We start from the raw sequence: 25,141 nt of genomic DNA, 5'->3' as shown, positions 1-25,141 counted from the left end.
GTGTGTGTGTGTGTGTGTGTGTGTGTGTGTGTGTGTATGTGTGTGAAACACTTCCCTTTTTGAACAAATTGGTATTTTTATTTTAAAAAATGGGTATTTTAATAAAACTTTGAAATGAATTGCTTCACTTGCCATACCATAATTCAGTTCTTCAACAAAGCTACAAATTACACTAAGAAATAAAGCAAAAGCTGCCATTTATTATGAATTCAAAGTTAATATAAATACTTCTAACATTTAAAAAAATTTGAGGAGAGACAGCAGATAGACCATAATTAAATCTTTGAAATAGTTCAATGTGATCACTTTAAAAAAAACTTCACATAAACAAATTTCATTACTTAGGAATAATTCCAAGCCATCTGTGATGTTCTGAATGATCCCCACCACCATGACTACTACACAAATGCATTTAACCAATAAGTTTTCCAGGTCGCAAGATATACCTTCAGTTCAGTGGTAAGTGGATTGCTCTACTTTGTGTCACTCTGTAAGGCTTGCCTCACTAGAATGATGACAAGAGAATACCTGTGTGACTTAAATGATACCTTTAGATAAGTTCAATGTCACTGAGTTGACTCAATACATCCTTTCTGGATAAGAAATTTCTAAGCTGGAGATGTCATAGTGAAGCCACCTTGGCCGTGAGAGCATTTGCCATAAGCTGCTAAGAAAAGAAAGCCATGTGTCCAGAAAAAAAATCAATCCATTTTACATTGATTCTGATGGGGAAAACTGTTTTGGTTTCTGAACTAAAACTTTGAAAATATAAGCTTGTAAAAAGAACACAGCAAACTATAAGGTACTAAAATGTCTATTGTTGTGACACTCCTCCACTAGGAAAGTTTCATATCACCTCATTCCACAGCAAGCATGAATCAAATTGTCAATCAAAGACAAAAATCAAACTAATAAGTCTTGAGTGCAATGTAATACACACACCCATCACCAATGAGCCTCACCCTTATCTCTGGCCTGTACTTACCATAAGGAGTGCCAGTATAAAAAAGACAAATAACACAGAATTAGTAAGAAGGAAAGCCATGCCCAACCTTAATATATGTATATCACCTGCTCATGCATAGCTGTGTCTGTAACAAACAGAAGGAAACTGCTCATATCTATTCCAATTATAAAAACCTGCACAAGCAGTTCATTATCTTGATTTCAGCAGGTTGCAAAACTTTTCACCATAAAAAGTTACTTCACCATTAAATATTGTACAATGCAACAAATATAAGAAAAAAGTTTGATTGTGTATATTACAATTGATCATAAAAATTAAGACTAGAAATATTTTTTCTCTCTCTCTCACACACACACACACACACACACACACACACACACACACACACACACACACACAATGCCAAGAAGTGACACATAATCGAATTAGGAAAGAGTAAGAGAAGACCAGTATGGAACTATTTGATGGGAGAGGAACAAATAATATAGACTCAAGAGGAAAAAGATCTTGGTGTGGTTATACACGAAAATCTGAACCCTGAAAAACACATAAGTAAGATATTTGGATCAACATATAAAGTGTTGACTAATATTTGAGTGGCATTTCAGTAGTTGGACAAAGATATGATAAAAAAAATTATTACACAAGAAAGATACGTCCAAAGTTGGAATATGCAGCAGTGGTGTGGTTGGTGAGCTTGAAAAAGAATAAGAAGATTAGAATGGATCCAGAAGATAGCTACAAAGATGGTGCCAGAACTAAAGGACCTAACATGTGAAGAAAGGCTGAAGGAAATGCAACCACCAACCTTACAAGATAGAAAAAGAAAGAGACCTAATAACATTGTATAGAATAGTTAATGGCACTGAAAAGATAGACAAGGAAGACCTGGTGCTGGTGACACAAGAAGCTGGAAGGACAAGAGGACATGCAAAGAAGATTAGGGAGAGCCAGTTTTTTTTTTTTTTTTTTTTTTTTTTTTTTCCCTATGGCCTATAGCACCTGTATGTCTACTTGAAGAGTATGTATAGGAAGCACTGTTCAGCTTCCACCTATTAGTGGTGCAGGCAATTTTATTTATAGTGGTACCCATATTAGGGCCCATATCACCACCCAAGCGCATCTTTGGTGTAACCACCTAGAACCTGGAAATCATAGTGACATGTAGTTAACTTTAAACCACTCGACAAATGGCAAAGTTTCTTAGGCTGTACATGGTGGGATTCAAACCTACGCATGGACATCTGCCCGATCCCATGGCTCAACACCTTATCCACTTTGCCACTGCCTGTGTGAAGGATATTGGAAAATAGTTTTCCACAAAGAACAGTGGAAAAATAGAATGCATTGAGTGAAGTTGTTACAGCACATAATGTGCATAGCTTTAAAGAAAAATCAGATATGTAGAGACATGGAGACAGGACACTATGAGCCCCGCTTGAACCCTGTACAATACAACTATGCAAAACTAGGTAAATACACATACTAAACAAATGCCAAAGATATACAGGGCATGTTCCTTACTATGCTTCCAATAGCTGGTAACCCAAACTGAGCAAATATAAATACAGGTTTCCCTTGTTATTCGATGCCTCATTATTCAATATCTTTATTTTACAAACATTAGGAAATATGCCCATTCGCACATTATCCGTTGTCCTTACTCATTTATCTGCTCTTCAACCAAGCACTAGAATGTAAACAAAGGCACCGCGCAATCTTAGCACCACCCACACTGCACCAGCCACCTATCAAAACGATTCCCGCTTGGCTTTTCGTTGTACTCACTCTCCCTGACTCCCAGACTGTCTCTACACAGTGCTTGTGATTTGGTTAATTTCACACTTATTGCTGGTTACTGCAAGTGAGTTATGTCCTCAAACAGCCTGCAACACCAAGTGGTGGTGAAGTTAAGGGCAAAAGGCCAAGGAAAAGCTTATCCTTGGAAAAGAAACTGGAAATTGTAAAGTATCATGAAAAGGGGTTAAGGTGCTAACCAAATCACCAGGACCATGCAACTGCCCCAGTCCACCATCTCCACCATCATTAAGCAAGCCACTGATGTGAAAAAAGCAGGTGAGACAGCTTCCACATTAATGGCCAAAAGACTAACAAGGAAGAGATTGCCAATAATGGAAAAAATGGAGAGGCTGTTAAGGCTCTGGATAGATGACCAGACTCACCGCTGCATGCCTTTCTACCTCTGTTGTGACGATGTAAAGCCTCTCCATTTTAACAGATTTACAGAAGAAGGGCTATGAGCTGAAGGAGAGGGTAGTTTTTCAATGCCAGTATGGGCTGGTTTGACCAATTTAAAAGTTGAACAGCCCTACACAACATTAAAATGAGTGGTGAAGCAGCAAGTTCTGATGAAACTGCAGCTGCAGCATTCAAGCCAACACTCAAGCAACAAACTGAGGAATGTGGTTACACAGTCAAACAAGTCATCAACTATGATGAAACAGGTCTATATTGGAAGATGTCTTCAAGAACTTTTATTGCAAAGGAGGAGAAAGCAGCACCAGGATTTAAAGCATCAAAAGACTGTTTAACACTGGTGCTAGATGGTAATGTGGCTGGAGATCTAAAGCTGAAACCTCTCCTTATTTACCATGCACAAAATCCAACAGCACTTCAAGGTTATGTGAAAGAATATCTTCCAGTGATTTTTATATCCAACAAGAAGGGCTGGATGACATCAACTATAAACCAGAACTACGTTGTGAATTACCTGTCCCCTGCACTGCATGACTACGCTGCCAAGGAAAACATTGCCAACCAGTTCCTCCTCCTGGTTGATAATGCCCCAAGCCACCCAACACCATGGAAGACTGGGCAGACAACATAGAAGTTATGTTTCCATCCAAAAACACCACTGCACTCATCCAGCCCATAGACCAAGGTGTAATCGCCACTTTTAAAGCCTATTACCAACGCTGTACAATGAGTCAGCAGATCAACTCAGCTGACAGGCCAGACAAGCTGACAATCAAGAACTTATGGTCCAACTGTAATATCAAAAAGGCCATTGATAATATTAGTAAAGCATGGAGGGGAGTGAGTGACAGAACAATGAAACACCGTTGGAAAAACTTGTGGGCCGTGTGTGTGAAGCCAGATGACGACTTCATGGGATTAAATGATGTGGCCATCATTTGCAAAGACATTGTCAGGCTCTTCCATCTGGCTGTCTTCAGTGAGGTGGATGAGAATGATATAAATGACTTACTGCAGTCCCATGGTGTGCCACTCAGCAACAAAGAGTCGATGGAGTTGGATGAACAGCATCCTCTCCATAGCAACGATGATGATGATGATGATGATGATGATGATGATGATGATGATGATGATGAAAATACAACACAAAGAGGCCTCGACATCAAAACACTATGTGAGGTGTTCACTGACCTTGATGCAATCCTTGATAAAATCAAGGACCCAAATCCATCACGAAGTGCAACAGTAACCTACAATGCAGACCAAGCCTTCAAAGTTTATAAAGAAATATTTAAGGCCAAGAAAGAGATGGCAAGACAGACAAAAATCTCCAGCTTCTTCAGACCTGTTGCCTCATCTGCTGCATTGGCTGCACCAGCCGCATCACCAGTGCTGTCTACACCATCTAAGTCTGGCCTTCCACCTGCTGCCCAGGATGTAAGCTCTACATCCTCTGATGACAAGGAGATGGCTTTCACACTCAACACACTGCCACATGTTCCATCCTCTTTAGATGACGAGGAACATGTTTTTTTTTCTGAATTTTTATTAAGACTTCACCTACTGTAAGTATGAGTGACACCTACTAACTTGACTGAAGCTCATTTTTCTCATCTTTCCAGTGGATATAGGCCTATAGGGGAAACCACTGTATAAAAAATAGTGAGTCTGAAACACTACCTCTTTGGGTAGCACAGAAAAGTGTTCTCTATCTTTCAATATAAGGTAGGTCAAAGTTACTCCCCCACTGAATTAAATACTATTGAACCTTTAGTTTGTTATTCGATCATTCGTTATTCGATCTAGTTTTCATCAGGAATACAACCCAATCGTAAAACGAGGGAAACCTGTATATATTTATTTCAGTCCAATAAATAAAATTCTAAATAATATTCAAATAGATCATGGCACTGTCCATTCCATTCCTTGTCTAGAAAAAATGTTGAAAATGCATTAATGGAAAAATAGAACCCTATGTTATAAAATGATTGAGACTGGGACCCACCATGACTGACCCCTGAGACCCCACCATAAGGGTCCCCATATCGATCATTCCTGCACTGCATTCTTTATGGTATCTTTACATTTTCCCATGTTACGTACTGTGGACTCATTAATAGAGTAAAATCTGTCTACAGGTTGAACCCCGCTTTAACGGCACGCGATTTACCGGAATCCCGTGTTTAACGGCAAAAATTTCCGGTGGGAACATAGTGTTGTCTTTAACGGCATTTCGGCATTTACCGGCATCGCCTAGTACCGATTCCGCCGCACCAATGTACCGGCTCTGGTGTGCCGCTCCAACCCACGTGCAGTTTCCGCCACAAGCGCTATTTCCGCCTAGACAGCATAGAGAGAAGACGATTCGCTTACTTCTGGCCCTAGTCTTTGTTAGTTCGGTGATATATTTTGGCAAAATGGCTTCGAAAAGGCCTGCAGACTTTGGAAAAAGTGGTCCAAGTGAAAAGAAAAAGCGTTTGTCATTGACTATTGCACAGAAAGTTGAGTTATTGAAGAAGTTGGATAGTGGCTTACCTAACTTTTTATTTTATTATTTTCTTATATTTTTAGTATTTATCGGCTTTAACGGCAAAATCGATTTAACGGCAACAGCAAATCCCCGACCTTGCCGTTAAATCGGGGTTCAACCTGTACTTCACAGAGCTTCTCACCTGCCTCAACCTTGGCTATGATGTCTAGTTTCTCTTGAAGCGAAAATATTTTACATTTCTTGATAAGCTATACCTGTAATACCCTTCTCTTTGGAAGAAGCCATATTTACAAATCTAGAAAGATCACTAATATTACATATCACCAACCTACAAAGGTTAAAAATATCATAATGCTGAGCAAACGTAACTGGACCAAAACAAGCATGACATCGAACTGTCTCAATGCTACTTTGTTATGTAATGTTTAATTTATATATTTTGACATTTAATTATTATTTTTGTTATTAAAATACCATTTCTGAATTTCTTTTGATCTATAAAAATAGTATCATAATGCTTAGAAATCTTGAAATACAAAACTGTAACACGGGTAAGCTGGGACAACGTGGCAAGACCAACACAAATTGTCTCATTGGTTTTTTGTTATGAAATCTTTAGTTTATATATTTTGACATTTAATTATTGTTTTTTGTTGTTAAAATATATTTTTTTTATTTCTTTTAATCTATTTTATTGTTTTTTGGCAGAAAAGCTTTTTTTAGCAAATACATTTTGTTTTAAAACAAAAGTTTCTTTTGCCAAGTGTGCATAAAGTCAGAAAATTTGAGCATTGTAAGTGATGGTAACAAGTGAGGGTGCCCATAAAGTCAGAAATGTACTGACCGAGTTGTGCACTGAAAGAGGACCCCTGTACTATATTCATTCACAGAACGTATTTTTGTAGCACTTATCCAAAATTTACCTAGCTTTGCTCAGGTAGTGTGGTAGATATCAAACATTGGGAATATAACAATGGGGAATTTTCAGAACTAATCCACCAGACGTCACCGCTGCAACATGTTCCCTTACAATATAAGCTAAAATATTGTTGTACTAAATCCCAGGTGCATACAGATTCATAGAACACTGATTATTATGATACTATTGACATTCTGCATCTACTTTTAAATATCCTGTATGGATAATTTTGGGAGAGTTGGTCAAAACAGAAATAGTTCGTGATTATCTTGTAATACTGCTATCAATATCTTAAATACAGCATATTACAAGATTAAAATCTATTGATTTGGACAATGAAAAAGGTAAAAACTTTGACTACTATACAGTATGACTCAGCATACTGTGATATATGGATGTAGTTATTTTTGTAACATCATTTTCACAAGTCAAGATCAAGATCAAGATACCACAAAACAATTGAACAAGTTGGGTGGGCAGTGAGAATGGCTGGGGTGAATCAGAATGAGCTGGAATGGGTCGTGACAAGAGGAGGCAGAGTGGGAACAGAATGGGATGTGAGGAAGTGGAAGAGTGAGATAGACAGAGATGTGAAGAGTATGGGACTGAATGAATGGAGGAATGGGATGGAACGAAAGACTACTCTGGAATGGTACAAGGTGAAAGAGGCCCCGATGTATGAGAGGTGGTACGATGGAAGCCTGGGTGGTGATCTTCTCTTCAGAGCTAGGGCACAGTGTATGGATGTGAATGCAAGGAGTTACAGGTGGTCTGAGTCCCGCAGCAAAGTGTGCCAGATGTGTGACTCGGGAGAGGACGAGACGGTGGAGCATGTGATGCTGGAGTGTGTGAAGTATGCCAGAGACAGGTATGAGATGATGCAAGTGGTGTTGACTGAGTTAGGGCATAATAGGAACGAAAGAGTGGAAAAGACGGGGAGGGAGTGGATGGTGGTGCTGCTGGGACTGAGTAGAGAAACGAATGAAAGGATGATTGAGGCGGTGAAGGAGTTTCTGGAGAGAATGTGGCGTGCCAGATGTACAGACGGTTAGAGCAAAGGACCCTGTTTCCTTTTTCTTTTTTTTTTTTTCCTTTTATTCTGTGTGCCTTTCTTTTGTCGTCTACAGGAGCTGCCGATCCAAAGGCCCAGCTCAGGAGTGATCCCGAGTCGCCTGTAGTATCAAGATCAAGATCAAGAACACAGAGCAAGCATATCACAGGAATACTGTAGATTAAGGAGAGAGAAATATGTGAAGCTTTCCTCTTCCTCATGATATAGTGGCAAGGACATTATAGCAGTAACTAACTATTTGTCCAACTGTGTTTCTTGAACAGGTGACCAGCCCAGGTTAGGTAAGACAACAATACTCTCGCCAGGTACTTGAGTTCACTATTCCTAATTAGAATTGTTGTTTCCATATAACAGTAAGTTGATCTGTGTGGTCTGGACTTTTAAGTGACACAGATATGTTGTCTTTATGTTTACTGTTGACTGAATTAATAAACTTCCAATCAAGGGTGTATACTTTTTTGGAAATTTGAAGATGACCAAATTATCCTCAATGCCAATTCACTAGAAAACCAACTTATATAAATCTTTTCATGAATAGGGATTGATTTTGCCTGTGTTACTACTTAGTAGGAATTATGTAGAAAATATATTATATCAACTTTTTGCATCTCTATGTTTATAGAATTACAATGTAGGGATATTTCATATTACCCTTGTGTGAGCAAAGTGGACATGCGTTGTGCTGTCACTTGGTGACAACCACTAGTTCTGAAAACTCCCCATTAAGCTACCCAAAAAAGTATCAGTGCTCAGAGAGTGTCAGTCATGGCACTACTGTGGTCAGAAGCCCATCAGCTGGATAAAAGCAAATTACTTATTGTGCAGCAAAGTACGAATAACCACCTTTTTACCAGTTGGAAATATGAAGCAGACACTCATGATTCAACAATGATTCATTCTTAGTCCTGTAAATTATTTTCCATACAGCAACTTATTCTAATGACATTTCACATCCCATTTACAATTTTAGTTAGTCCATAATTCATTCATACCTATACATTCATATGAGAAAGATATGTCATATACCAATATGTGGACAGCCCATCTATCTGAATATATGAATTTGAATGTGATAGAGTGATGTCATGACTTCATGACATCATGCATAGAGTTGCATTCAAAATGTCGTAGAGGCCTTATTTCAAATTATTTTGAAATGTGCTTTGGCATGGGCATACTTGAAAGATACCTAAAGAAACGTAGAGAAAACCTTTTTTCAATTTCTCCATATGCTGCGAAGGTGCTACAAGGTGAATATGGATGACACATGCAAATATGTACTGGAGCTTTTCAAAATTATGGTGATGATTGTAGTGACGGTAGTAGTAATTCCTTGATATTTGAGTTGGTGAATATTCCATTACGAGTAGGTGGCACAGAAAATTACTGCAAATACAAGTTAGCATAATATGGTTGCATTCTTCTTTGCATGCATGAATGTACATGTCTCATTAGTAGCCAATGTTGGATTTATTTCTTATACAAGGACGAGTATGGAAGATACTTTGACATTATGAACTTTTCTATTAATCAAGACATATCTTCAAAGAATAGTATACTATAGTGAATTTAATGAAAAAAAGACATGCTTGAATAAATAAGATACCATCTGATGCTGTTTTTAAACTAATGACTACCTACCAATACGTGTAGACATGTAATACTGACAATTATTTCCTAATTTGACTGGTAAAATAATCCTGAGATGATATTTTCTTGATAGATACTGGTGGAAAATGGAAGTATATGAAACTGTTAATGATAATGTAGTTTTTCCAAAATCTGTCATTAACCCTTTTACTATGACTAGGCTTGAGATGTGTCACTAATCATCTATACAAGCATCTGATTACACACCAGGTGCATTCTCCACATGTGTTTTATGGATTGAGAGTTTGAAATCCTATTTTTTGACACAAATAGAGCAGGGTAGCTTTAATTTTCTTCAATAACTAAAAATCTCTGGATCCTTCCCCTTTAACTGTCAGCTAATTATAAAGCAATAAATACCAGTACCACCCACATGGTAATTCCCTGTTCTGGCAGCTGGGCTGAGTCTTTGATGCTGATATGATTTTGTCTGTCTTTTTTACATTCTCTTTGACTAACAGGGATGATTATGGATGACATATACATGAAAGTGATGATAATAATGACTCGTGTTGTGATGCTGCGGCTGATGGCCTCAATCATCACCAGGTACATATTTTTTTGTCCTTGGCTGGCCCTCTTCCCTACGTTTAAAAAAAAATAAATAAAAAAAATAAATAAATAAATAAAATCCTCATTATGCAGTACATATGTGTTCCTGAAAACCTTACCTTACCGCAAATCGAAATTATCGTATATTGAACCCATTATGACGTAATAATAGAGGATGTGTTCCAGCATGTCAAAAGTCACCCCTACAGACATGAAATTACATGAAAATAGTCATATAAAAAAAAATGTAAAGTACTACACAAAAGAAATACAGAAAATTTTTCTATTTATCTTTCACTCGCCATGCATTCTATCATTTGATGTCCCTCCCGAAGCAAACCCCTAAAACTCAGGGATGTTGGGAGTTTTCACTCACGCTAACTTGGTAGGTTTGGCAGAAACACAAAATAGCTTGTATTCACGTACTGATCACACTTGGAAATTCAATTAACGAGTGAGTACAAATGGTGTTCTGCCCACAAGCAACTATTCCTCTTTGCAATGCAAAAAACCAAAAGTCTCTAGATATTATGGTTACCAAAATATCATGGGTTGAATGAGGTGGTATCATCAGTGTACATGGCTTTGCGTCCGATCAGGTCCAGCGGCCTTGGCTAGATCGATAGAAAACGGGGCTCCTTGTATCCTCTCTCTCTCTCTCTCTCTCTCTCTCTCTCTCTCTCTCTCTCTCTCTGTTTTATTATTAGTAGTAAGTGTTAGTAAGGCGCTGGATAGGTGGCAGTACTGGACATCGTGAAATCACTATCGCTTCCACCATCCATCGTGGGAGCTGGTGACACAGTGACGTATAGCATATGTTTACTCCTGATAAGTGTTGTCAGCTCATAAGCAAAGAAAACAGGAAGAAAATAGCCAAAATACAGCCAAAATGCCTAAACGTCTATCAACGTACCCTGAGTCATGCGTGATGAACGTCTATCGACTTGTCCCGAGTTTTGCGGGCTAAGGGACAGTAGGGATTTCAGGCCTTATTCATAATGTCCACAAACAACACGCCGTAAAGGTTTCACTTGTGTTCAGTGGGAAACGCAGGAATAGACTGATTGTTGTGGTGGCCACGCGGCGTGGTGGCGCTTCGGTACTGTGCAAGCAAAACACCAGCGGATACCATATCTGTGAATTTTTCTTACCGTATATAGAATCAAGGGTAATAATTACAAAAAACTAACTGTGAATTTACCGGATAACGAAGTACCGTATAACGAGAACTATCTGTATCTAGTTTACCACTGATACTTCTCTCTCACTTCTCTGTACTGAATCCTGCTCTTGGTGACTCATCACTACTTATTTTAATAAACACATAACGTGGGTGCTAAAGTTTTAAAACTTAAAAGAGTTGGATCTAACAAGATTATTTGAGATTTGAAAAACTGTATAAAATAACCAATTATACATGCTGCCTTGAAACTTCATGTACTTATTGACAGGAAATGGGATAACATTTTATCATATAAGTTTTTCCCTTAAAGTCATTAGAAAGTTTTAATGAGGCAAAATAACAACTTTTCATGCTGTTTTGATAACATCAAGAAATGCAAAGACATTAACCTCTGCACTCTGGGCAACAGAAAACAGCTCCTGGCACCATATATGGGTTGGATCGGGGTGGGGAGATACTAGACTCTGTGGCAGTTATCTCTCTCTCTCTCTCTCTCTCTCTCTCTCTCTCTCTCTCTCTCTGCACTACAGAAATAATCATGGTAAGTGATTTTTCATAACTGGTACGTAAAATAAGAAATAAACCCATACAAACTTTAGAGAAAAAATATAGTCTGCCTTCCCAAGGCCATTTTCTGAAGATGACAAATGAAAGAAAAGGTTAATTCTTATGGTAAACTAATCTATTGGTACCATAACAAAAATAAATAAAACAATTATTTCCAGCATGGCACATCAGTACTTATCCTAATATAAGAGGGTCATACACTTTTGTAATAATGATCAAAGTCAAGTATGCCACCACATATGTATATGACCCACATTCTGAGAGATCTCATACAATATCCAAGAAAGGAAACACACCATCTCAGCAGAAAACAGCCATGATACAATATGCAAGTCATTGGATATGTCAAGAGCATCCCGATGATGCAAAATATATGTCTTTGTGTTGAAGGGGTTAAGTTTCTTGGATCCTGGGCCAGTGCAGTTCCCATCAGAAGCAGTGTGGGTGCATGTGATGTCATAAAGTTGAGTTAACCCGCATTAAATTGAATAAATTGCATTATTTTACCGTATCTCCTTAAATATCAAGTTGCAATAATCGACATCACATTATTCAAGTCACGTTAATTGAGAGTTGACTGTACATCCCTTATAAATACCACATACAAGTGAAAATCTTACAGATCTTGAAAGCCTTCTCAGTGTCAACAGAGGCAATTTTTTTTTTTTTTTTTTTTTTTTTTTTATTTCCTGCACTCACTTCTAATTCCTGCCATTGTATTTCTCCATTTGCAAATATAACTATCTCCCTCCAATTAACAATATCAATTCATGTGTGTTACAGTTATAAAAAGATTTCTTTACCAAAGCACACCTAGTCAAGACAAGGGTTATTCACTGGAGCTTCAGCATTACAGCTCAGCCAAACATTCCAATAAGCAAAACTATAAAAACTGAAAACACGGTCTTTCACTCCACAAAGAAAATCTGACTTGACACTTACACTTGATGATCTGTACCACCTCCTTGTGATTGATCTGTGACACTATTGCTCCATTGACCTCAATGATGGAGTCTCCCTTCCTGACACCAGCCTGAGCTGCAGGTCCTCCTGTTAAGGCAAAATATAATCAATACTATTATAGAAAAGCTTCCCTTGTCATTCTAATTCAAATTACAATTAAACTTTATCCTTATGATTTTGTTTTGCACAACACTTGAATCCACACAGCCTTTCCACCATCACATCTAAGACCACACAGCCTGTGGGAGCTATTTAAAACTTTCACTCACCCAATTGTCTCTCTGCTAACACATAATCACAGAAAGCATCACAAATATATATATATATATATATATATATATATATATATATATATATATATATATATATATATATATATATATATATATATATATATATATATATATATATATATAAATATATATTAAAATTAGTTAATTATTAATATGAATAAAATTGGAAGTAGATCTGAGCACATTGTACTAAAATTTTGTATTGATGTGGCAAGTTGTGAACTAAAGCTCACTTCTTGATATGAATTGATACCTTGTAGCTGCCCAGTAGCTATCAGTTAGTTTGGACGAGCTGAATAGTCCTATGAAGAGGCACTCTAGTTACTCTACCAGTTGCCTATAGTTAAGAGTCATTAAGATGGGATGAACTTACAAGCTCGGAACTATTGGATATCGCAAGGAAGCTGCATTAATTATGAAACATGGCCAGTCCAGGTGGTTTGAAAATCCTATGATTACAATTCGTCACTGGTTGTCATCATCTTTTCCAACCACATAAACCACAGCTAAGTTTATATATATATATATATATATATATATATATATATATATATATATATATATATATATATATATATAAATTAGCTGTGGTTTATGTGGTTGGAAAAGATGATGACAACCAGTGACAATTGTAATCATAGGATTTTCAAACCACCTGACTGGCCATGTTTCATAATTAATGCAGCTTCCTGCGATATCCAATAGTTCGAGCTTGTAAGTTCATCCCATCTTAATGACTCTTAACTATAGGCAACTGGTAGAGTAACTAGAGTGCCTCTTCATAGGACTATTCAGCTCGTCCAAACTAACTGATAGCTACTGGGCAGCTACAAGGTATCAATTCATATCAAGAAGTGAGCTTTAGTTCACAACTTGCCACATCAATACAAAATTTTAGTACAATGTGCTCAGATCTACTTCCAATTTTATTCATATTAATAATTAACTTAATTTTTTTATAGATTGACTGTAACTAACCCTTAATATAACTTTAAATTTCATATACAAGTCACAACACAAACCAATAATGCATAGATGTTACACGTGAATTTCCATGTAGCCTATCCACCATCACAATTGAGACTACAAAGCCTGTCCTACACCATAGAGGTGTGTAGTTTGGCATGCCCTACAACAGCCCACACAGACTGTCCTATACCAAACTAAGCTTGCCAATTCTGTCATACATAAAAATCAGTCACCACAACCAAAGCCATCAATATCATCATAGCTGTTACCCCCAACTCACCATCCTTCACATCTTGCACAATGACAGGACTTTCACCAGATACAGTGAATCCATAACCACGCTCGCCCCGGTGGATCACCACCGTTCGCAAATTGCTGGAATCACTTGGTCGGTCATCATTTCCCTCCAATATCAACTCCAGCCTGGAAGATAATGCTAATATTAACATAATTCATAGCAAGACACACAATGTACAGATACTTGAGTGACAACAATAAATATTCTGATAAAATGTCATGTTTATACATACAGTATTTTCATGAGGTATTAAATACCAAAATGAGAAGTTTGAGAAAAAGCTTATAAAACATCCATAAAAAAAGCAACCAAGCTTTACAGTTCATCACAATCTCATAGAGCAAATGTTCCTTCTTCTATACCTTTGATACTGACTGATAAAAAGTTCAATCTATGATAATTGTGCAATACTTTGTCTCCATCAAAAAAGGCTGATATAGCAATCATTAAAAGTAAAAGAAAATGTATTAATCCCAGGAAGTTACTATGGAAACACAGAAGGTATAAAACAGACTAGTCTTTCTCTCTCTCTCTCTCTCTCTCTCTCTCTCTCTCTCTCTCTCTCTCTCTCTCTCTCTCTCATCACCAATTTTTCAACTTTGCCTTGACCAATAGTATCACACTTATCAATCCTTCCTCTTTAATCTCCCAAACTTGATCATGATGTGGTATCTCTGGTGAAGTGATGAAGTGACACAACTTTCAGACTGCATTCAGATGGTTCCATGCCATGTGGCAGCTTGGTTAGGGCTACAGCTTGAGCTTCCCTAACCAGTATTTCTCAGTCACTCTCTCACATAAATGCCTAAATCTATCATTATGTAGACACACTATAGGAAATAGTATTGTTGTCTGTCACTTATAATACACAAGGAAATAAATTGTAATTGTTATGGCTGGGATAATGCACATGAGTGAAACACAGTTTAACAGTGCCTTTGGGGCAAATTTGCCCTATCTGGAGTGGAAGTCACTGGCCACTTATCCCCATCTGAGGAATCAAAATAGGAATGATTAAGTTTCCCAGTAGTCATCACTGTAGTTCACAGGACAATGAGGCCAAGAGGGAGACAGCATTGCAAAGAATACTTGTCCAAAAATTCATATGGAAATCTGAAATTAAGCCCACAAAATGCAAGTCACCTATAGATGCTACCCATACTCTATGTTGCATCAATTATAGATACCACCCATCCTTTAGGGATTAAAGGCTATCCAAATCTGCTCAGTGTAGAGCTAAGGAAAAGTTTATGGGTGAAGAAGAGGTAAAAGTCATTGGAAGGTTATATTGAGTCAATAGATGAAGAAATTGAGTTTTTGAGACACTGTATGATGCAAAATTTTTATTTCCCCAATCCATAATAGTATGAAGTTTTATAAATTTGGCATTCTGTATTTATTGTGCATGAACAGTAGCATTCATGTTAGTCATCAGACAAGTAATGTTGAGATATGTAGGCATCAGTGCAAGAATAGATGGTCCAAGGCATTCGACTGAGATCATTAATATAGGCAACCCCCTTTAACGAAGGGGTTACGTTCCTAAAAAACACTTTGTTAAGCAAAACTTCGTTAAGCGAACCAATTATAACAAGTTTAACCCCTGATTTGAACTTCCATTGAGAGTAAGCAAAGCGAGAGTGCATCATAGTACAGTAAAAGGTTTAATGAAAGTAAAACTTATGAAGTTAAACATTTAGGTAGTTTAATTCAAGCCATTATAATGTACACTAATGTATGTATGTACGTAACTTTATAATGTTGATGATCTTAACTTTATGAAGGGAGGGAGAGTGAAATGGGAAAGACGCTAACCGACAAGCTGTGGAATGTAAACAAAGTGTGCATCATGGTACCGCATACAAAACTTTTGTACCACATTTCCACAAGGCTTTCCATTTTATCCATTGTAGAGTCACGAGTTCAGGTGGTTCTTTTAGCTTTCAAGGAAGATACGGTCTCACCAGCCTTCTTAATAGACTTGAAAATAGTAGACAGTAGATGGAGTCAAGATGGTGGCAAGCAATGTTATTAGTTTTCTGGCCTCTCTCGTGTCTGTGAATAATACCCAGCTTCACTTTGAGAGTAAGACACTTCCTGGTCTTCTTAGGAACGTTAGGCCACATTGCAGGGTGTTTTGGTGGTAAGTTGAACTAGGGAAGATGAGCTGCTGGTGACGCTGTTATGTATTGACTGGGAGTGAGTGGTGCGCGTGATCTTGATCTTGATGCTACAGGTGACGCAGAATTTCTTCTGAGTTAGGCCTTTGTATCAGCAGAGCCTGTGTTGTCCACGAGAGGCTTGATCTTGATCTTTATTCTACAGGTGTCTCAGGATTTCTCCTGAGGCAGGCCTTAGTACCAGTAGCTCCTGATGTATTCAAAAGCCTGTCAGCTTGCATGATACGGGCTTTCAAATTTGGAAAAAATTACTTGGCTAAAACTTCGTTAAAACGAGTTTGGTGTTCGTTAAACGAGCAGATGGTAGTAAAATGAAACCTTCGTTGTAGCGAAATTTCGTTGTGTGAACCTTCGTTAAATGGGGGTTGCCTGTACAGTGGTACCTGAGATACAAGTTTTTTTTAGATAAAAGCTACGAATAATTTTTCTATTTTGAGATACGAGCAAAATTTTGAGATACGAGACATACTTGGGGATGTTGCTGCTATAGTCGGCGGCTCAGCGCATCAGTCCAGCCTCAGCTAAGCTAATATCTACATGTTTCCCTTGGATCTCTTACACTGTGATTATTCTTTCATCATTTTCATACTATTTACTCACCTTGTTTTTTATCTCAAGAAAGTACAGTTTTAATTTTTGTTTAATGTTTATGTGTGAGTGGTGCCTGCATCCTTTCCTCCCTCCCTCCCTCCCTCTCCTCCCTCCCTCCCTCCCTCCCTCCTCCTTCCTTCCTTCCTTCCTTCCTTCCTTCCTTCCTTCCTTCCTTCCTTCCTCCCTCCCTCCCTCCCTCCCTCCCTCCTCCACCATTTACCACTACTAGCTGAAAACGTGTCTCTCTAAGGTAAGAACACTAAATAAACTTTTGCTGTTATTTTATATATTTTCATACAATGATAAAGTATGAATGTGTACCTAACTGAAAAGGCTAAACAAATTTCTCCTCTCTCCACTACCTCCTCCATCAACACTTATCACAGAGGGTGGGAAGAACGATGTAAACAAACCTCTACGGCTACAGTGGTGCAGCCTCTATTCTCACCCTCCCCCCTCTCTCTCTCTCTCTCTCTCTCTCTCTCTCTCTCTCTCTCTCTCTCTCTCTCTCCTACTTAAAACTTCATTTATTCAATGAATAATGTTTACATGATCATCAATGACCTCTTCTGTGATTATTAGAGCACCCAGTCTTCTGTGGGTGGCTACATTTGTGTATGCTTCAGTTGATCCGACAATCCCAAGTGAGGATGGGGATGCAGTAAGGTAACATCCCATGGGATGCACCCTCCAAGACATATAGTAGTTTATCTATTTATTTTATCTTTTGTTATGTTTTATTATGTTTCTGTGCAATAATTATTACTGATAAATATCTTTTTCTTACCTGAAAACACATAAAAAACAAAAAGGGGTGCTTTTTTTGGGGAGACTGGAACAGATTAATGGCATTTCAATGCATTTCAAAGGGATTTTTTTTTTTGAGATACAAGTTTTTGAGATACAAGCTCTGTCATTGAATGAATTAAACTTGTATCTCAATTGTGTTTGAAATAGGGTGAGTGATAGGACAGTACTACTGTTGATAGTTTAGGAAAAGAACATTGGCAATCTAATACTGCAGAAACAGAATGGCCAGGAAGGAATGTGCTTGTGTCAATATTTTCCAACACAATAACATTCTCAGTATTAATTACTGTAGAAGTAAGCCATCACTATTAACAACAGATGCTGGACTAAAAGGAACAACATTAGCCCCTCACATGCTTGGTGCATACATTCAGGTATGCAACATACTTGGCTGATGCCTGAATCTATGTATGCATAGAACTAAGGTTAACATACCAAGAAACATTGGAAAACTGATATCAAATTAACTAGTAATGGCTCTTAATAATGATAATAACAAAAACAACAGAAAAATTATCAATAAATACTCCATATTGTCTTGAACTTCCTAAGCTATGGCAAGTAATTACATCAAAGAATACTTAGAGGTCACATATCCCTATTATCTTTTATACACCAGTAAGTTTCATAACTTTTCTTTCCCATACCTATTCCACTGACAGGCATTTGTGGGCTCTCAATGTGCCTTGCAAGATTTAGAAACCCATATGTAGGAACATTTATATGTTGGCACATTTATATGTCACCAAATTCACATGGAAATTATCTTTATGATAAAAAATTTCTTAAAAAGTCATTTCACTTTTATTTTTCACAAAAAATAAATACAAAAAAGAAAGAAATATCACAACATTGTAACGCAAAGCTTTTCCCATAAGCATTCTGTATGCTACACATCACCCTAAACTTCCTCTTTATGAGCTTTACAACAATACTGTTGTCATTGTGATTGTGTCAATTAGATCTAAAGGAAATAAAGGAAAACTGGAATCAGCATTCATCTTGGATTACATGCAGATAGCCTGAGTCACATACTGAAACTGACAAATCATATACGTCAACATATTTTGGGAAGTAACAGCATTGCCAATTCATTACTTGTGAAATATTTGCTCATCTTCATCACCAACAATTGATGCAATTACACTAAAAACTTTATTTTTAATGAATTTCAAATGTTTTTTCATACACTTGTGCATCCATGCAATTTTGCATGAAGATGTTTTGATGCATATGTGCATCCAGTGCGTGTGAAGGTTAAGGTGGTCATTATATGTTTCTACAAGAAAGCAGACAATCACCTTACAAAAGACAAGAAACATATTGTGATGGATGTGTGGATGTGACCACAGATTTACCTTGAAATTCTATTAGCAACAATTGTTGCTAAAAAGAATAGTTGGGCTAAGATATCGAAATGATTCACAACTAAAATCCAGCCACCTCATCATCAGTTATCACCTTATTCCACAGTTGTCTACATCAAAGGCACATCATGAATAAAATACCAATGATTTGTTTTTCACCAAACATAGGTCAAGGATGAATATCATATTGAATATGACAAAAATAACCTCCCTGAGAACTACCTGGCAAGATGATCCCACTATTTAAAACAGCTGCACTTTTTCCCTTAACCCCTTGAGTACCATGATGCATTTCCATATTCATTCTGCTTACTATGTGGTGATTTTATACAGGTTAAGAAACTTATAAGAGGGATTAAAATAGTGAAGACTGTGGCCATTGATCTTCTGACCTCCAAAGACCCTTCCTAATGTCAATAAAACAGTCTAATCGTACACAAATCTCAAGGTAAAAATGTGTCTCAGTATTGAAGAGGTTAACACGTTCCATGCGATTGGCAGCGCAGCGAGCTATCCCACACCACAATACAAATAAATTGTCGTCACATTAGTGCTGGTCAAGCCAGCGAAGTGAAAAGAGCAGTGTTGTCTATGAGAACATCCAAACAGACAGGCAATGTCAAAGTGTTTGCCCAACAGTGGGTCGCATCGCGTATCATGAAAAACCTATGACTTCTCTGCAATACGACCCACTGGTAGTGTCGATATTCAGTGCATCTCTATACTGTACTATATTTTTCCTTTCCTAAATTTGTTTATATATTCTTGTCTCTTTGTTGCATATTTAGAAAACGAATGCTACACCGTTTTATGGTCAACTTAGTTCAACAGAAGAGAGAGAAGATAAAATAGGATAATAAAAATAAAGATGATATCAGGAAAATTATGAAATTATGAAAAGATAAATACAGTTATTGAAGCTTATCAAGGAAAGTCCAATTGTGATATCTCAGTTTGAAGTATTTGTTATAGAAAAGTTTTATGTTCTTCTGAAGGAAAAATGCAAGATAATAGTTTTCTTACATGTATTTAAAAAAAAAAAAAAAAAAAAAACTATACAGTAAAGTCCCGGGTTACGTCGGTCTCGAGTTACGTCAAACTCGTAGTTACATCAGTCCACTATAAGGCAATTTAAGATTAAAAAAATTGAAAATTTATAAATCGTAAAGCGCGGGATTTATTGTTATTGTTGGTGGTTACCCGTCACACCGCCCGCCTCACGCTTGAATACAATAACACCCTGCCTCAGTTCCACCACACCATCGCCCCTGGCAAGAGTGTTATCCCACTTCTGCGTTTACTGACTCAAGTTCTTAGTATCTTGCTCAATGGCACCAAAGAGAAAACTCCTTAGTGACAGCAGTAATGCTAAGAAAAGGAAAACCATTACGCTACAAGAAAAAGAGGACGTAATTGAAGACATGAGAAGAGAGACAGCAGCTGTGTGTGAGGGAGTGAAGAAGAAAATGGGAAGCCCGTTACCATGACAACGGGGAGGTTGACGACCTTGAGGGTTCGCGCACCCATCACAACAATAACAACTCCGGAGCCTTGCCTGGGCCACACGACACTCGCAGCTCACTTGCACCATCTGCGCCTGTCTGTTGATACCTATTGCCCTTTCCTATTGCATTTCCTGCCCCATTGCCCACGTTTCTACTCCCACCGCACTGCACTAAGCTCCAAGCTGTCCGCCCTGGGTGTCACAACATTCGACCTGCCCACCCTCCTGGCGGCCTCAGGACCACCCCTCTCGGCAACCTGCAGTCCTTCGCATTCATGGCCCTAATCAACAACAAAAACAAACTTGTGTTTCATATTCCTATATAGTTGTAAATAATATAACAATATAATCTTTAACTTACCTGAATGACCATAAACAATGATTGGTTGAAAACTCGATAATATGCTTTGAAATGTACGGAAACTCGAGTTACGTACAAAATCAACTTACGTCATGTTTCAGGAACGTAACTCTGACATAAACCGAGACCTTACTGTATTTCAGTTAGAAAAAACATATTCATCAGTTAATTTTTATAGCAGATATTTTTTATTTATTATGTTTTGTTTCTTTACTTACATTTATTTATACACCTAACCCTCCGTTATTACGCCTTACCGTTATCGCGTTTAGGCGTTATCGCACACTTATGAAAATCTGCAAAATTCAGCTTTAGCACAACTGGAAAGTCACTGTCATGCACCAGTAGTAGTAGTAGTAGTAGTAGTAGTAGTAGTAGTAGTAGTAGTAGTAGTAGTAGTAGTAGTAGTAGTAGTAGTAGTCTTTAGTAGTAGTTGTTGTTAAAGTAGTAGTAGTAGTAGTAGTAGTAGTAGTAGTAGTAGTAGTAGTAGTAGTAGTAGTAGTAGTAGTAGTAGTAGTAGTAGTAGTATTATCCCATATCCCAACCACACACCGACGGTTTTGGTTTTTTTTTTTTTTTTTTTTGGTTTTTAATGTTTAGATAGGGGAGGAGGAGGAGGAAAAGGTGGAGGGGAAGAAAGATGATGATCATGAGGAGGAGCCAGCAGCCAATCCTCGCTGTGTATTTACATCACGTGATTTGAATAATGGCAGCTTTTTTTTACAATCTGTTTATATAATATCACGAAAATATAAAAAAAATACAAATAAATCATTGAAGCTTGTCAAAGAAAGTACAATTGTGATACCTGTTTCAATGTTTTACATTCTTCTGTAGGGAAAAAAATGCAATATAATATAGTTTTTTACATGTATTAGAAAAAAAATCTGGAAACAGGAAGACTATTTTTCATATAATTTTTATAACGCCAAAAACTAAATAAGTTTCATATCATTTATCATTCAGTGTTTATTATGCTCTCCTACACATATTGTTTATTGCAATTTTACTATATTATCCAATTTCTATTAATACTAAGATTAAAATGTGATATATGTGAAAACTGTTGTATGATCCACCAGTGGGTTGCATCGCAACAGTGGATAATAACTAATGACAAACCGATGGGTCATATCACAGGGAATGTGTTAAAGCACACAAAGGATACAGCAATCACACCTCATAAAAAAATTACAAAATACTAGTCAATAACAAACATATAGAAATACTATACAAGTTACCTTCCATCTGCAATTCTTTAAACGCATACTTGCAAAAAAAAAAAACTACTTTGCCCTGTTACAACTACTAATAAACATTTTTAACATAAGAGTTGCCAAGAGCAACAGAAGTTAAAAAAAAAAAATCAACTTAGTTGCCAGTTCCAGTGCAGGTTAGCCAAAAGAAGGAGATAAATGTCTTGAAATCTCCCTCATACATGAGTTCAGATCATAGGATGAAGAAAATACAGATGCAAGTAGGGAATTCCTCAGCTTACCAGAGAAAGCTATGAATGATTGAGAGTACTCTAAGTAAGTGAAGGCTGGTGATGGATAACATAGAAGAGGAGGGGAGAAGAGTTGGGAGGAAGAGGGAGATCGTCAGAGGACGTCACCATCCATGAAAACATCTGGTGTGATTCCTATGAACCCATTAGTGGAGGGATGTGGCTCACTAACACCACCACTTGCACTTTCACTAGATTCCTTATCTTCACCACCAATAAGCCTCTTTGGTGTCATTGTAAGTGTCTAAATGAAAAACTACTGACAAAATGCAGAAGAATGAGGTTTTTCTCAAGACTGCAGCAGGACTAGGGATGTGAACCAATATATTGGAATACCAGAAATTTTTTTTTACTGTTAATACAGTACCAGAATGGGACAATGGTGGCAGTGGAGTGAGAGAGATGCCAGAGCTTTGTTTACAACCATGTGTGTGGCCATTCAATTACCAGGTATTTTTATCGCTAATAAGACTTTGGTGTTAAAGTAAATTTTAAATGAAAATCTACAGACAGAATGCACAAGAATGTTATTCTGATGGCCGCAGCAACACAACTGGCGAAGGGGTGGAGGAAGAGGCTAAGGACCCTTTGTTTACAACCATGTGTGTGGATATTTGACTATCAGGTATTTTTTTAGTGTCAAATCGAACTTTTGCGTTCGAGTATTGAAAAGTTTGACTATTAAGATATTCGAGTATTGAGTCTCTAGTGTACTTATGTAGGACAATTAATGGAGTAGTAGTTTACAGAAATATGTGAGTAACTGAAGTTTGGAGAGATGGACACCAAAATTATAATTCTGAAATATCTAACTATTCAGAAACCAGAAACTATTATCTTTACCCATTACTGTCACTACAGTTTAGCTTATTGAGACCACCTCTTCTTGAAGCCCAACAGTATCCATTCTCCATGAGAACAAAAGCGTAACTTATGTGACCAAAGTACTAAGTCTGCCTTCCCTATATTCAAGTTTATCCCAGGCAAATTACTACACTTAACCCTCTGCTATTGTGCCTTCCGCTATGGCATTTTACCGCTATCGAGCATATATTTAAAAGGTGGCACATATTTCTATATCGTGCACAAAATTACCACTATCGCATGCCTGTCATTCAAAAACTTTCATGTTATAATGTCATGTGATACTTGAGTTTATCTATGTACTTTAATTGAGAACTAGTTCTTCACATATTTCCCCAATCTACCAATCCACCTTAGCTCCTAATCATCCACAATGAAGTACAGTACCATATTTGATGGCATATATGATGCACCTTTTTCCAGTACTTTTACTTACCCTTTCTTCATGTATCATTATTCTACTGCTGGTATTATTCTTTCCCAGTATTATCACTTTAAAAACAAATTATCATAAAAATAAAAGAAATCTAATTTGTGAGCCTGTGCTGCATGTTTATAAATATTAGCCGATTGCCACTCTGACTTATACCATCTAGCAGTGAGGAGTAACACCAAGTTCATAATCATAACAAAACACATGAAAACCCTCACTGTTATGGCAGAAGGAGGAAAAAGATTGAGCTACACAATCTCCTACAAACTCAAAGTGGTAGATAATGCCACGGAAGTGTCTGGTAAGAAGAATTTTATTCATGTTGTTATTATGATTGCTCTTACTATGTTGTTATTATGATTCTTAATAAAATAGGTAAGTTTTTTATACTGCATTATTTCTTCATTTATATACTATTACATGGTATAAAAACTGGGCAAAAAGTGACAAAAAATGACAGCCTGGAGATCCTAATGTCAATTTGAATTATTACCGTAGGTTCTTATTTTTGGGTATCACAATTTCGGCTATTGCACAGTGATAGATGAACCAATTACGCACAATAGCAGATAGTTGAGTGTAGACAGTATATAAATAAAGGACCACACCAATGCCTACTTTTGGCATTCATATTCTGTGGTACAGTGGGAGTGCACACACTTTGGGGATAAGGAGTCCTCAGGTGCACAGGTTTGAATCCTGGCAACAGTCTAAGGGTAAGAAGGGCATCCACTCTGGGTAACAATTCCCAAATGCCAAGATCAAAGTCTTTCCTTAGGAAGCAACACCCTATCCCTGTTAGACAAGGAAAATCAGATATAAAAATAAATAAACAATAGGCAAACCCTATACTCACCACAGGTTTTAAAAATCAAACACTATGTTTATACGGGCCTGATATTATCGTCCGATACTAGTATTTCATTCGGTATGTAGCTTAGTGATGGTACTGTTACTGCTATATAGAAATAAATTTGTTTCAAGCACAAAACAGCTCAACTAAAAGAAAGGTATTTAACATAAACTTGCTTAATTAATAACCAATAATTAGTTGTATGGTTTCCCTTTCTATGGTGCTTCACAAATTCCTCAATCTTAACAAGTTACATGTTGAAGTTAGCAAAGGGTGTGAACTATACAGAGTGGACAAGTGAATGAAAGAAACAAATCTATGAAGAAAGAAGAGAGAAGTGGAGTTAATTAATACTTTTATGCATTTAAAATCAAGGGTAAAAAGTTGGAAATATATTACAAGTGTTGAATCAGAAGAAAAGAGCATATATGAAAGAAATTAGCAAAATCTCATGGTGGATATTGAATAATACAAGTTGCTGTAAAAAGCAAGGACTGTGCATAGAATACACATATATGAACATGTCATTT

At 37.2% G+C, this 25,141-nt stretch overlaps 1 protein-coding gene across 1 annotated transcript in view; it reads right to left on the bottom strand.

The window, feature by feature from the left end:
* Positions 1 to 25,141, bottom strand: part of LOC123506796 (rho guanine nucleotide exchange factor 11-like) — a gene marked incomplete in the record, with an annotated part of 643,649 nt that overhangs the window by 592,924 nt on the left and 25,584 nt on the right. Inside the window, 2 exon segments of the mRNA XM_045259143.1 lie at positions 12,561 to 12,668; positions 14,124 to 14,266. Of these exon segments, the coding sequence (XP_045115078.1) occupies positions 12,561 to 12,668; positions 14,124 to 14,266 (251 nt within the window).

Source organism: Portunus trituberculatus, chromosome 20, assembly GCF_017591435.1.
Source record: "Portunus trituberculatus isolate SZX2019 chromosome 20, ASM1759143v1, whole genome shotgun sequence".
Classification (NCBI taxonomy): domain Eukaryota; kingdom Metazoa; phylum Arthropoda; class Malacostraca; order Decapoda; family Portunidae; genus Portunus; species Portunus trituberculatus.
Note: the sequence above shows the minus strand (reverse complement) of the source record. Positions and strands in the feature narration are given on the sequence as shown.